A 14,826-nucleotide genomic window follows, 5' to 3' on the forward strand; every position below is an offset into this window, starting at 1 on the left:
TATGTCTTTCCTCTTCTGCTCAGAAATTTTCTCAGAGATGCAATTTTTAAAATCTTCCCTACAAACCAAGGCAGCAAGAGAAAGAGATCACTTTTGCTTTTGCCTAGTCTGCCCAAATGTGTTCCCCCCTGTTCCCTTACGACCCTTTCTCACTGTTCTGCTCTCACCCTTTCACTCTTGTATACCAATGGTCATTGGTGTTGGTGACAGCAATGACTGGGGTTGGTTAGGAAGAGACAAGATGTTACTCTATAATCCGAAATGCCCTAGAAAAGAGCATATTTTGCCCTCAGTCATTATGGGGCAAATCCACACCACTAGCACCAAGTGCTAAAATGAGAAGGCATACAGCATGCTGCTTTACTCACCTGCTCCACTGCACAATTCTCTGCATAACTTCAGATTTATTTGGATTTTTCAAATCCTACAAAGCTCACAGTGACACGGTTTAAAAGCCAACTCGCCATTTTAAGAGTTCCTCCTTTCACCGTAAAAATGGAATTCCCTTTACTTATATTTCTTTTACCTGATCAAAATTTTCATCCTTGGCCACAGATTTTCTGAACATGAAAATGTTACAGGTTAATATAAAGCAGTTTGTGCCACCTAATGAGTAGAAATGGCTGGTAAGAAACAGATTTTTTCTAAACTCCTGAGGTATTATTACCTTTTGTTATCTTTCAGTCAGGAAAGCAAGTACGCTGTTAGAAAAAAATTGCCCTTAATAGTAAGCGATGAGCTTTTGTAAGCCTCGTCAGATTACAAGATTTCCTGGTTCTTGATGAGACTGGAACCCACTTCCAGAGCCCAAAAGGTTGCACTTGAATCATAGAATTGTTAGGGTTGGAAGGGACCTTAAAGATCACCTAGTTCCAACCCCCCTGCCATGGGCAGGGACACCTCCCACTAGATCAAGTTTCTCAGAGCCCGGTCCAGCCTGGCCTTAAAAACTTCCAGGGATGGGGCTTCCACCACCTCTCTGGGCAACCTGTTCCAGTGTCTCACCACCCTCATGGTGAAGAACTTCTTCCTAACGTCCAGTCTGAATCGTCCCATCTCTAGTTTTAATCCATTCCCTCTAGTCCTACCATTAGCCGACATCCTAAAAAGTCCCTCACCAGCTTTCTTGTAGGCCCCCTTAAGATACTGGTAGGCCACTCTAAGGTCTCCTCGGAGCCTTCTTTTCTCCAGACTGAACAACCCCAACTCTCTCAGTCTGTCTTCACAGGAGAGGGGCTCCAGCCCTCTGATCATCCTCGTGGCCCTTCTCTGGACACGTTCCAGCACCTCCATATCTCTCTTGTCGTAGGGACTCCAGAATTGGATGCAGTACTCCAGGTGGGGTCTCACGAGAGTGGAGTAGAGGGGGAGAATCACCTCCCTCAACCTGAAGGATGTGACATTGTCTGTAACTGCCCATCACCACGACTCAACTTACTCATACCTTGACTGTGGGCAAGAAAGAAAACAAAATGATAATGCAGACAACCCTCTGTGCTTAGGAACACAGATACACCATGAATCAACGCACAGATACTCTGCAGAGACATTAACTTTACTCATCATATATAGTGTGGCTATCACATTGCATTTACTATGGCTGCTATTAACAGAATCAGCGCACGTTTACAAGGCAAACCAGATCTCCAGAAAAGACTCGTCCGTACCACTAAAGTACACACAACAAAGACTTGGTACAAGTGAACGGTAATTTTAGTTTCAGTTACAGAAGACAGAGTTGGACAAGTTTGACTAGTTATTTTGTAGGTAACTGAGTCTTCCCTACACCATACTTTTTGCAGCTCTTCTTCTGCAAGTATAGCTCTGGAGCTATACTTCCGAGTGGTGCTTCACAAGGTTCCTTTCTTGGAAAGGGAAGGAAAGGAAAAGCAAAGCAGGTATGAGACTAAAGCTATTGATCTCACACAGCCAATTTCCACCTTGCCTGCCCACAGCCACAGAACACAAAGTATAAGGACATTCTCGAGAATATATGTTTATGTATATTTTACCTTTTTTTTTTTTCCTTACAGGAAACTTTCAGGATCATTGTTTCTGTGTTCCTCAGCTCACATGAAGTCCTGTAGATTGCTGCATTCCTAGGAAGATGCCTGGGTCCATTTTCACTGGACAAATATGGCTTTGAGTAGTTCAAAGTTTAAATACATACTGGCCTCTTGTGTGCTATGTTGTCACATCATTTAAACTGGCTTCAGCATTTTCTCATTCTTGGAATAACAGGACGACAATACTTGAAGTATGAGGCTAAAAGGAGTAACCCTTCTGTAGGCAAAAAGGACACCTTTTTATTTAAAAACAAACATTACCTCCCCAATCCCAGGTTTTCTTATGATTGATTGTTACACTATTTCAAAACTTTGATCAAAGGCAGACTATTAAACAATTTACCAGTTTTGTTTTTCATGTTAAGAACAAAATATGTGGGTCCAGGTTTCAAATAGGTAAACATTCAACAAATCCTGCTTTGGTGTTTAAGTCAGCCCCCAGTGCTCCTTTCACACCCCAGTGAATCAGCCAAGCTTTGGCTTTGTTTATTTTTAAATGATACAGGCAGCAGTTTCCACCATTTCCAAGTCCAGACAGCTCATTCAGTTACTCAAACGAGGACTAGGCTCTTTAGAAAATCAGTTCACAACTTTCGATTACAGAGGTCATTCTTTATACAGTTCTCTTCTACTCCTTAATAAGTCTGAGATTCTGTCACCCTTCTTCATATGGAGGACTTAATTCCTTGAGGTACTTCTCAAGAAGAGGATGAGTTACGTCTCTCTCTTTTACTTTACTAGTGTTAACAGCAGCAGTCCTGAAATAGTGCAGGTACAAGAGGCCATTTTACGTGTATATGGGTCTATCCATTCTGAACAACACAAATGCCGTATCTTGCTTGCAACGAAGGCTGAACTAGTAGCAATAAACTGCTTCTCTTAACTGACCATATTTGATTTCTGTTTGTAACAGATTGCTGTTATTTATTCTTTATCTATGTTAAATTCAAATGAAAAGGGAGTCTAGTGCAAGAGGCACCTGTGTTATACTTTGTAAATACAGGAACTTAGAAAACCAAAAAACCAAACTCTAGCCAACTTCCAGAGGCTGACAGGAACAATTCCAGGGGTAAACTCTAAAAAAGCACCTTTCCTGATGATTTTAAGATGATTTCTGCTAGTCTAGGAAAGAAAGAGGAAGGTAAAAAAATCAATAAAAATAATGAAAAAAAAATGCAGAGGTTGAAACATTGGCAGCTTTTCCAGTGAGCAAAAAATACCATACACAAACAGAAAAAATAAACACATGCTGTAGTCCACAGGCTAAAGGACTCCAGCACGACAAAGGCTCTGTGCTCCCTTCTCTAGAAGTTAGTGTTCTTATTAACACAGGTGCATTTATCAGATCAGAAGTCCGTGGAAATGGGATGAGTCATGCTGTAAAGTGGATAAGGGTATTATTTATTGCTTGTCTAATAAATCTATCAAGGAACCAACCTTCGCTTACCTCTTCAATATTCTAATTCAGGAACAAGAGCCTAACTTAGATACAGAGAAATCTGGTATCTGGGCTGGAAGTCACATTTTCCCCAACAAAACCAAAACACTTCCAACCCAATCCAATTCCTCCCACCTATCCAAACTGACTCAAAAACTGGGCAGTCCCTTTCCATGTTCATTTCACGGTGCTCATGAATCCTCCCTCATGCTTCTGTTCTTACACCAGCTACCGTGGCACGTTGAGTGGGCATGTGCATATACACACACAGTACTGCGGGGGAAAACCAATGCATTTAACAGAGAAGATCTTTCCGTTTGGATCATTTAAGTCTGGCCACACTGCCAGACACAGGCCTCAAAAAGGGGAAGAGTGACTCTGAATGAGCTCTTCATTACCCTGACCTTTGTGATGCTTGAGTGTTTGCTTTCCGTATTCCTCACAGCAGCCTAAAGACCAATATGACAATAGCGGATGTAGTGAAACCAATCACATCTGGTTTTCCTTCTTTTGAGACAAAAGGAGTCAAAGGTAATTTTCAAGAGGAGGTTTCTGTTGTGCTGTATTAGTTTTGACTTAATTCCTGACAGTCTTCCTTGTGCCCACTTCAGAGGCAAAAAACCGAAGCATGCAAAGGAGAAAGAGCAAAAGGATCTATGCAGAATTTTTTCCCTCTGATCTCTGGAGAGAAATGTTGCCTTTGTCTTTTCAGAGGAAAGCAGACACCTTGCAGCTGCTACTTGGACTAGGGGAGTTAAGGTCAGACGTGCCTTGGACCACAAAGCAAGAACTGGGGGTGCTAAGACCCTCTCACTGTAAAAGAAGATCAGGTTCGTGACCACCTGAGGAACCTGAACCCATAAGTCTGTGGGACCTGACAAGATGCATCCCAGAGTCCTGAGGGAACTGTAGTTGCCAAGCCACTCTCCATATTTTCATGGCAGTCAGATGAAGTCCCTGGTGACTGGAAAAGGGGAAACATTGCACTCGTTTTCAAAAAGGGTAGAAAGGAGGACCCTGGGAACTACCAACCTGTTAGCCTCACCTTTGTGCCTGGGAAGGTCATGGAACCAGTTGCCCTAGAAGCTATGTTAAGGCACATGGAGGAGAGGGAGGTGATTCGAGACAGCCAGCATGCCTTCACCAAGGGCAAGTCCTGCCCAAGCAACATAGTGACCTTCTATGATGGAGTGACTGCATCAGTGGACATGGGAAGAGCTACGGATGTTATCTATCCAGACTTCTGTGAGGCCTTTGACACGGTCCCTCACAACATCCTTCTCTCGCAATTGAAGAGATGTGGATTTGATGGATGGACTATTCAGTGGATGAGGAACTGATTGCAGGTTGCATCCAGAGGGTAGTGGTCAATGGCTCAATGTCCAGATGGAGATGAGTGATGAGTGGTGTCCCTCAGGTGTCCATATTGGGACTGCTTAATATCTTCATCAACAACGTAGGGGGATCAAGTGCACCCTCAGCAAGTTCATGGATGACACCAAGCTGAGTGGTGCGGTTGACATGCCTGAGGGATGAGATAGCATCCAGAGGGATCTGGACAAGCCTGAGAAGTAGGCCCATGAGAACCTTATGAGGTTGAACAAGGCCAAGTACAGGATCCTGTACCTGCGTCAGGGTAACCCCCAGTATCAATACAGACTGGGGGATGAAGGGATTGAGAGCAGCCCTGCCAAGAAGGACCTGGGGGTACTGGTGAATGAAAAACTGGACATGAGCTGGCAATATGTACTTGCAGCCCAGAAGGCCAACCGTATGCTGAGCTGCATCAACAGAAGCCTTGACAGCAGGTTGAGGGAGGTGATTCTGCCCCTCTACTCTGCTCTGGTGAGACCCCACCTGGAGTACTGCGTCCAGCTCTGGAGCCCTCAGTACAGGAAACATAGACCTGTTGGAGCGAGTCCAGAAGAGGGCCAGAAAAATGCTCAGAGGGATGTAACACCTCTCCTGTGAAGACAGGCTGAGAGAGTTGGGGTTGTTCAGCCTGGAGAAGAGAAGGCTCCGGGGACACCTTGTTGCAGCCTTTCAATACTTAAAGGGGCCTTATAAGAAAGACGGGGACAAACTTTTTAGTAGGGTCTATAGTGATAGGACAGGGATAATGGTTTTAAACTGAAAGAGGGTAGATTCAGGCTAGATATAAGGAAGAAATGTTTTACAATGAGGGTAGTGGAACACTGGCACAGGTTGCCCAGAGAGGTGGTAGATGCCCTGGTCCCTGGAAACACTCAAGGTCAGGCTAGACAGGGTTGTGAGCAACTTACTCCAGTTGAAGATGTCCCTGCTCATTGCATGGGTGTTGGACTAGATGACCTTTAAAGGTCCCTTTCAACACAAACTATTCTGTGATTCTATGACAATAAGAAAACTGACACTACCATTTCCCAAAGGAGAAATACCTTTAGTATTGTGCACAGTACTACAGACTTCTCTGCCCCCAAAATTCTGAGATGTATTGAGATCAAAATGTAGGCAGAAGAGCCCTCTGAAGAGTGGCTGGCATGACAGGCTCTCTCCAAGGGAAGAAATGATCCCTGGAAAACACTAGCTATCAACATAATGGATTAAAACTAGTGCAATACAGTGACTTATTTAACTCTACTTCAAGCCTAAGAAGCAACAGGCAGACAAGAGATAAAGACGCAATAGGGAACACAGCAGTTGAGTAGCATGGCCCAGTGGAGAGAAAGGGCCAGGAATGGCAATACCAGAGTCCTTTGCCAGACTGTTTAAGCTTTATCTTCTTAAGTGCTCTGAGCCATATTGCCAGCTCTGGTGCCAACATAGATGTTCATTCTGAATAAATAATTTAGCCTTTCTCTGCATTCAGTTTTGCTATCAAGTGAATAAACCAGACACTGAGGCCCTGCTGGGGATTACACGGTGCACAGGCTTGGGCAGGTCTTCTGCACTGAAGTTAATCATACCCCCTTCTGTGACTTTCACACCATGCCATGAGAACGTGGCATCTGTTGCATTCGGGTACTGAAGCCTGATCTGTATCAGTACTCAGGAGAGTGGACTCTTCTCTTTCCTTGCGTGTAATAGAAGGAATTCGCCTCTTTGTGAATATGTGAAATTTGCTTTTAGACATTAGAAATCAATGCTTGTGTTGTCTAAAGCATGCAGTTCTTTGACTGCCTGTCCCTTACACACAAAGCTGCAAATGCTGCTTTCATTCACCTATTTCTTCTGTGCTTTTGAACGGAGTAATTTTTTTCTTGCAGGACCTACATTATCCAAAGTTGATAGTCACTCTCACAGACATCAGCAAACACACATCTACAGACTTGACAGAAGAAACAAGGTTATCCCCAACGTATCTCAGAAAAAGTGTTTTGTTTTTTCTCCCTAGCAAATGTATAAACTGTGTTTCATGTCAAAATAGAAAAAGACATGGGTATGATTAACAAATTGTGAATTTACCATTTCCCTTTGTTTAAAATGGTTTCCAGGGAAAGAATACATCAAAAATAATAGTGCAGGTCCACTCTAAAACCTGCCAACTCACCAATCAACAGACAAACACTTTCTAAGACCACCTGTGTGCAAGGTGCATGTTCCGCCACTGCAGAGACAGCAGGAAGTGACAGTGAGATCTTCAGTCTCAAGCTCTTCTGCAACTCCAAATTCAAAGGTTAAGGATAAGATTTTCCAAACTTAACTGTAGAGGAAGTGCCTAGAATTGTTAACTACTTTTTAAAGTCATGCAAGTAAATGTGACACTCTACCATACTTGACTGCTAGGTAGTTGATGTTTCATAATAATTTGACCAAGTCATCTTTATCTGGATCCTTCGGAGAGTCAGACATGTACTTTACCTGGGGACAGCTCTTGTTCTCAAGTGCAATCTTAGTTTTTGTTTTTGTATAACCCTGTGTATCTGCTGATGTCAGAGTACCTACAAAAGGAAAGGGTGTCATTAGTCTGTTACCATAACAAAAACATAAACAGGATAATACTGCTTAAGTATGATGGCCAATGACCAAATGACCAGCGAACAAGCGAGGCATTGAGCTAGGCTCTGCCCTGTTCACAAAGTGTGAAAAAGCTTATGAAACAGAAGACATCACAGTTGGTTCTAAATAAAATCATCTCAAGTTTGTTATATGCTAACCGACCTGGAAAGAGGAATTCAGTCCTCTGGGAAACAACTGTGTTGTAGGCATTAATGCTGTAGTCTCTGGTACAAAGAGGCCTGGGCAGTGAGCTGGAGAGAGTGGATGAAGTGTGCTAGGAATTTCCTTCTAATACAAAAGAGTATCCAGTAAAAAGAGAAGTCTAGTAAGACACATAGCTTAACTTAGTTCCTATTGTAAACTCAGTTTCAAACCTGATTACAGAAGCAGAAGCCCCACTCATCTCAAGTGCTTCTGCGTGGCCAGAGCTCTTTCTGCTAATCCTAAGCACTTAAGACTACCTCTGCTGTCTGAAGAGATCAGAACAGTTGATATAATGTCCTTCAGACCTCAAATTCTATTAAAAAAAAGGAGAGAGAGAGAGAGAGAGAGAAAGAAATATGTTAATTTCAGTAAGGCCAAAGAATAAATAGGAGGATTAGCTCCAAATCTGTTAGACAAAATAATACTCCAAGAGGCATTTGAATATTTTTATCCTGACCAAGTGGCATGCTCTTGCCTGGTATAAGATGACAGCAGTGCTGCCCTCACAACCAGACTGTGCAACTAGGCTGACATTTGCTTTGTACTAGTGAACTGATGCAAAGCAGCCTGATTTTAACAGTCACCACTCTCTCAGGACATTCCACATATGTAGAATGGGAGTGGACAGCAGGCTAAATTTCCTTCATTAGTATAAATCATTCACTTCTACTCAAGTCAGTGAAGCACTGTCAACTAGTATCTGCTGAGCATGTGTGCAAGGACCTCAACGTCAGTATCTTAGAGCCCTTTATACCTTGTTCGTCATAAAGCAATTCTCCTCTAGAAAGTCTCCTTGGACAGGAGGCAACTGATACATTGAACTTCGCTCCTGTATGCACACTCCTGTCAATCATAAACAAATATTCTTCAGCAGATGCACAGGAAGCTGATGACAGAACAAGTAATTTTATTCACTAAGTCAGTTTTGACACTGAAGGGCACGGAACAGTTGAAAACATCATTTATAGGGAGTTCCACTTACAATGTTATTCAGAACATCAGTGGTGCTTTTGTTATTTCTAAGGAGTGCTTAGATGGAATAGTGTTACCCCTTCGAAACAATTGGTAGCAATGGGGAGAACATAGCTAGCAAGGTTTACATAAAACTAACAGTCATGTTATGCTCAAAAGCTTAAGTTTATTGCTCTATTTAATGACTACCACCAGTATTTTTAAAAAGAATGCCAGTTCTTCCTGCTAGCTTCTCACTGAAGGAAATTTTTTAAATACAGCAATAAAATCAAGTGGTTTAAAGATAACACATTTTGCCACACATTCATGCAAACCCTGCTGACAGGATTTTTACAGGTTCATGGATACAGAATAAACACAAAAGATGTTTACTGAAATACTGGGAAACTTTCCCCACAGTGATGAAGTTGTAAGCATAACATTTCAGGCCCTACACCCTGCACCGCACCTACTGACGTCAATGGCAAAACCTCAGTGGGAGCAGGATCAGCCCTTATTGTTCTGAGAGCTGCTTTACCTTCTCCTGATTAGGAAGTGTAGTGAATTCTCAGAATCGCACGCACTAATAGAAGTGGTGGGTTTTGGTTATTGTTACAAATAAAGAGAAGCAAAAATATTTTTAGTATTACAGCTTCTATTCACAAAACGCTCGTCTTTCATGTTAACGGTCCTGTGTACCTCCATTTTTCTCTGCTCAGTAAAGCACTTAAACGTGTGCTTACCTCTAAGCATTAAACATCAACGACAGTCTTCACAGCCTGACTGAGGTTTAAAAAGAAAAGCATGGGCAGCAGTCTGTATTACTGAAAAGGAAACACTGCTGCCCAGACTACTGATTAGAATAGAGTAATGATTGTATAAATTTGGTTTGAGGGCAGATTTGTCAAAAAGCAGCCAACACATTCATACTGATTTTTTTAAAAAGCTGCCTATAGGATTTGCTTTAATTTTAATGAGCACTGGGCACCTGGTCATCCTCAAAGCTTTGAAACGAGTTTACATTCATAGAATACAAGTGGTTTTACTACTACATTTTTAATAAAGATGAATTCAACTCACAAAATTCCTCACCTGATTTCAAACCTCAAATTTCAGGGGAAATTGTATTCAGAGTGCAGTTTGATTAGGTAAAAAGAGAAACTTTGCCAAAATAAAATCTGGTTGCAGACTGAGATGCCAAAATATTGACACAGAAAAGGTAAAGCGTGTAGAATTTATGTTTAGATTAACTTCTACTATTCACCTCAGATTCACCTAGCTGTCATAATACTGGAGTACCTTGCTGGTAAGAACTGGAGGTAAGAATTTGACTCAAATCATTGCAATATTTTTTCCCCTTAGTTCTGATAACACTGGTGGTGGACTGCTTTAGAAAAAATAACAAGCAAACATGATGTGCAAAACATCATTTCAATGTGAATCTACTTGAATCTTTCAACGCAGAGGCTCAGGTGGTTTACGATATACACAGTATTCGGTAATTTTATACGTAAAAACAATCAGAAAGAGGCAAAAAGTTACTTTCAAGCTTAGTCAACATACAGCACATTTCAGCATGACAATTCAAAAAGTTTCACACTGTATTTGGATATATTAGCAATGATTTTTTAAAAATAGCAAACTGAAGACGGATTTTTTTCTGATTTTTTTCTTGCTTTTGTAACAAATGAAGCTACTATTCTTATTTACAGTATAAATAAGCCTTTTTTGGTGAAGATTATGTCCTGCCACATATGTTTAAGACAAGGCCTACCTCAGCTCTTAAATGTCAATGCAAACAAGAGCATAAAAGCAATAGCAAAGTAAAATAATATATCTTTCTTTCCAGCTAAGACAACCAGGTTACCATGTGTCTCTTATCAGATCTGAAATATATATGAACGCAGTCAAAAGTTCTCTTGGTTTTAGCCTTTAGGAATATCATGAACACTTATTCTTCTGCTGCTCTAGAAAGCTGTTTTCCGTACAAGCTCATGACATGATGGACAAATTGATATTGTTCACAAGTCTGGATCATTCCTCCCCTGAAAAGGAAAGAAAAAAGGGGAGGGGAAACAGTAGCCTTAGTACATGCAACTAATATATGAGGAAATGGCTTAGGTAACACGAAGCTGGTGTTACACACAAAAGGTATATTCCCAAGCTTCCCAAAATGAGTGAAAAGTGCCTGTTGATCGCAACCAGCTCACAGTCTGACCTCAAGCTCCATTTTGAAAGTCTCTGCTAACCAGGGAGCAGAAGGTAGTCAGAACAGGAATGGCCTTTAGCTTCATTTTTCTGGGGCACAGGCCCTCATCCAGTAAGGCAACACCATCGTCATTTACATTCATACTACCCAAGCACCTATACTCCAAGCACCATTTTAAACACCATGAAAAGCAACCCCTACCGAAGCTCTAGATGGACAGATGGGAGCAGGGGGAATAAAGAGAGGAGGTAGCTTAGCCAAGACTTCACAGCTGCGCTAGGGACTGAATTCAGAACTACAGAGGGCCAGGCCAGGCCAGCACAGACAACTGATGTAGCACACAACTTCCCCATTCTGCAATGAGGGTTCTTTCCTCTGTGCCACCCCATGCTGTGGTTTCAGCAAGTTCACCAGGGGACTAGGGGATGGCTAGCAGGATTTTGGAACAGACAATGGAACTTTAACAAAAGACAACTCTGAATTGACTGCCACGTACACCTTGATCAATAAGACTCCCAGCACAGAAATCCATTTTTGTTCAGCTTTTATTTCAGCTTTTGCTGTTCTCTTTAAAAGTGCAAGCTTGAAAGGAAATGCAAGCACGAGAAGAAACAGTTTGCTTTTCCATGTACCATTAGCCTGTGTATTTCTGCAAGTAGCATATTAATCAACATGTGAGTACTACAGCGGGAGACAGAAACGAACAAGGATAAAGCTGTCCATTTTAAGCAGATTTTACTAACACTTAAAATTCAGCTAAGAGTACCTCAACAACAGTGATATGATCTCTTGATAGTCCATTATGAAAATAATTAAACCCCATGGCTCAAATTCACAGAAGGTGTATGCAGAATTGTGCCAGCATTGGTGCTGGTGTACAGATCCCGGGAACCCAGAGCAGAAAGGAAGCTGAAATGACAAGCGGTTTTGAGGAACATGGGAACCCATGGGTAGCCAGTGCCAACCCGACTGTGTCAGTCTGAGGAAGAGCATGTACGGTGCATTCCCTCAGAAATGCCCACATGAGGAAATTAAGGAAAAGTGCTTTCTCTGAGCCAAACAGCTAGCAGACTGCTAGCACCCTCCTTTGAAGCCCGCCCTCTTCAATGGGGTCTAGCTTAACAGTTGTGGGTCACACAGTAGCCATACCAGTAAGGGGTAGGTGAGTGTCCAAGACAACCTCCTTGTTCAGGCTCTTACAGTTATTTTGTTAAGTGGCTGTTTGAAATTACACTTAATGAGCAGGGAAGGGCAGGTACCCATGCTTAAACCTCTTATCAATAAGAAACGGTGAGAAACACAGTGCATTTCTAAAAAACCTATTTCCTAGCTGAGCATCTCATCCCCATCTGCTCTACTTAATACAGGCTTATAGATCTGTCTCTGAGCCCTTCTGTGTTGCACCCAGCATCGAAGTATATTTATGTCAGTTCATGACACACAAGGAACATTAGTCATATCTGGCAATTACTCCCCATGCAATTCCATTAACAGTGAGGTTGCACCCTGAAGTTGTAGCAACAGAAGCACTAGGGTAGCCATCAGGTTTCAGGCCACAGGAAATTATTTTCCTTTTTATCTGGTTCCCTGCTATGTAGTGGCTTCCCCTCCTTCCCACACTCATGCCTACCATGACGTGTGCTTGCTGTCCAGGCTTTGGCACAGAATAGAGAAATTATGTTTTCACCCCTATTTCCCATAGAAACCTTTCAAATCTGAGTTGCATCGTGGGAAAGGACAGCAAATGTCTCTCAGGACTGTGGAAAGGATGCAGGAATGATCACTTCCTCTCCTTAGTCATACTAGGTTGTTTTAGGACCAACTGTTGGCCACTGGTGCAAAGCCTAGTGCACAAGATTTTTCAAAGGGATCTGTAATGGAACAAAGGGAAAGAAACATTTGTCTCCTTCATTCCCACAGCAACCTCAAAGGCGGTTCTCAGGGCTAACGTCAATCCCTCTACTGCTGTGAAGCAGTGAGGTACATTCCTTTACGTGTCTGCTCTGGCCTGCATCCAACCCTCTTTCCCTAAGTCCCTCGTGACTCCTTCCCACCCACCCTATTTTCTCTACCCAGTAACCACCAGATAGGAGGAGGAGATAGAAAGGGTCTTCCTTCCTATTACCTGCTTGGACGCTGTCTCATCCTCTCGTGTTTGTTTTTGAAGTCACATGGACCTTTTGTGAGGGTTTAATGATAATAATAGTGGATGGCAGCATGACTTCCAAAAGATCACGAGCCCCATTTTCACTCCTTGAAGAAACTGTACTCTTCTTGTAGCAAAGATAGTGATTTGACTGCTTATTGTCTTGAGTATTTTCTCCCATGACATTCAAATGTTCTTTTCCTATCCCATCACACCCCTGAGAGGTACATGGCAGCTACAGAGGTCCCTGTAGGCTTTCTTTTTCTCCATGGCATCCTTTAAGTGTGATCTCCCTTCTCCAGCCTCTGCAAACGACTGCCAGTTCCCCTCTCCCCGCAAAGCTAGTATTTTTAATTGGCCTGTATCAAGCACATTTGTAAGCAGGTGTTTTCAACCTTCATTTGTATGGCTATTTTCCTGTGAAACATTAGTCACAGAGACAAGATATTTCAGATCCAGCCAGATATTTCACTGGGCCATAGATAATCCACACTCACTACTCATATTCTGGTTTTCTTTTTCTCAAGAAGCCTTTCCTTGTCCAGCCAGAAATCCACTGAAATAGCTAAACCTCCAAGCCCCTGCAGGTCCCTGTCTATCAGAGCCTCAGCAGGGCAGCAAGCATTTCATTTTCTACCTCCCACTGAGCATAATTTCTCCTCTGAAATAAAGTTCAGCGTGGGGTTGAGGTTCTTTTTTTTCCCTCAGAAAAATCTTTGGTATGTTTTTCGTGACATCTCTTCCCCTGACTACATTCATCATTATCATTAGAGAGAGCACTGAGACGTGTTTTGATGGCACTTGAAACCAGTGGGAGAGGAAAAATAACATCTCTGGTGCAAAATTCAAGTCTGTTTACTTCATAATCAAACTCAAGGTGGTGTGTTAAGAAATGCTTAACTGGAAACCATTGAATTTCTGGAGATTTTCACAGCTCCTCTCATATGTCTGCAAACACTCCAGACTGCGTATATTCTCCCTCTCCCAAGCAGCCCCAACAGTGCTCACAGCTCCAACTATGCAAGGCCAGTTTTCATTACTCCTCCTGGGAGCAAAGTGCTGATCTGTGGCTCTGAACTTAAGCATGGCAAACCTTTGAGGCTTCACTTCTGTAAGAACATGGGGCCAACTCCTCAGCTGGTGAAAGGTCATCCCTTGCTGCACTGAGCTGTGCAGCTGCACAGCTGTGCAGATTTTGGTGCCAGCTGTGAATCTATCTCAGTTATAGGGCTATTCGTTAAGATTTACTGCTCATCAAAAAAGATTACAAGTCAAAACTTCTTAGAACAAGACAACTTCCTTCCAGGAATGTTCTCTCTTGGCCTCCATTTGACTTTGTTCCTCCCCTGTTCCCATTTGTTTCTCCTTAAGTAAAGGGAAAAATTACCATTACTTTTTTTTTTTTTCTGGAAAGGAAACAGGCTTTCTTACCTGTCTAACCGCAACTGGCAGGCTGTTCGCAATATGTCAACTATGCCCTCGCTCTTCAGCTGTTTACAACAGACACTAGTTGCAATAAAGCAGCCAGTCCTCCCGATGCCTGCACTAAGGGACGGAAAAGCAGAGAGAGGCAGTGGAAATGTTAGAATGGCTTGGGAACTTTTTTGTTAAACGAGCGCCATTAAACCAGCAATCAAACCCAATTATCCCTTTCTTCCCTCCAACCTTTGCCGGGTGGGTACTTGAGAATATAAAGCTGTAACTAGGAAAAGATACTAACTTCAATTGGACAACATAATTAAGTGTGAGCCATTCGCAGTAAAAGGATGGTCATGGCATATATAATACTAAAAATGGACTGTAGGGTACAGTTTGATCAGATATGTCATTGAAC

General features: G+C 42.3%; 1 protein-coding gene across 23 annotated transcripts in view; it reads right to left on the reverse strand.

Moving 5' to 3' along the window:
* Positions 1-8,585: 8,585 nt before the first annotated feature.
* The window catches only part of PTPN5 (protein tyrosine phosphatase non-receptor type 5), a 90,723-nt gene continuing 84,482 nt past the window's right edge, over positions 8,586-14,826 (reverse strand). For all 23 annotated transcript variants that reach the window (XM_063331980.1, XM_063331984.1, XM_063331978.1 and 20 more), the window contains 2 exons: positions 14,424-14,537; positions 8,586-10,682 (listed from right to left, as the gene is read on the reverse strand). In XM_063331980.1, the coding sequence (XP_063188050.1) occupies positions 10,589-10,682; positions 14,424-14,537 (208 nt within the window). In that variant the 3' untranslated portion in view covers positions 8,586-10,588. The remainder of the gene's footprint in view (positions 10,683-14,423; positions 14,538-14,826) is intronic.

Source organism: Chroicocephalus ridibundus, chromosome 4 (assembly GCF_963924245.1).
Source record: "Chroicocephalus ridibundus chromosome 4, bChrRid1.1, whole genome shotgun sequence".
NCBI classification, from domain to species: Eukaryota; Metazoa; Chordata; class Aves; order Charadriiformes; family Laridae; genus Chroicocephalus; species Chroicocephalus ridibundus.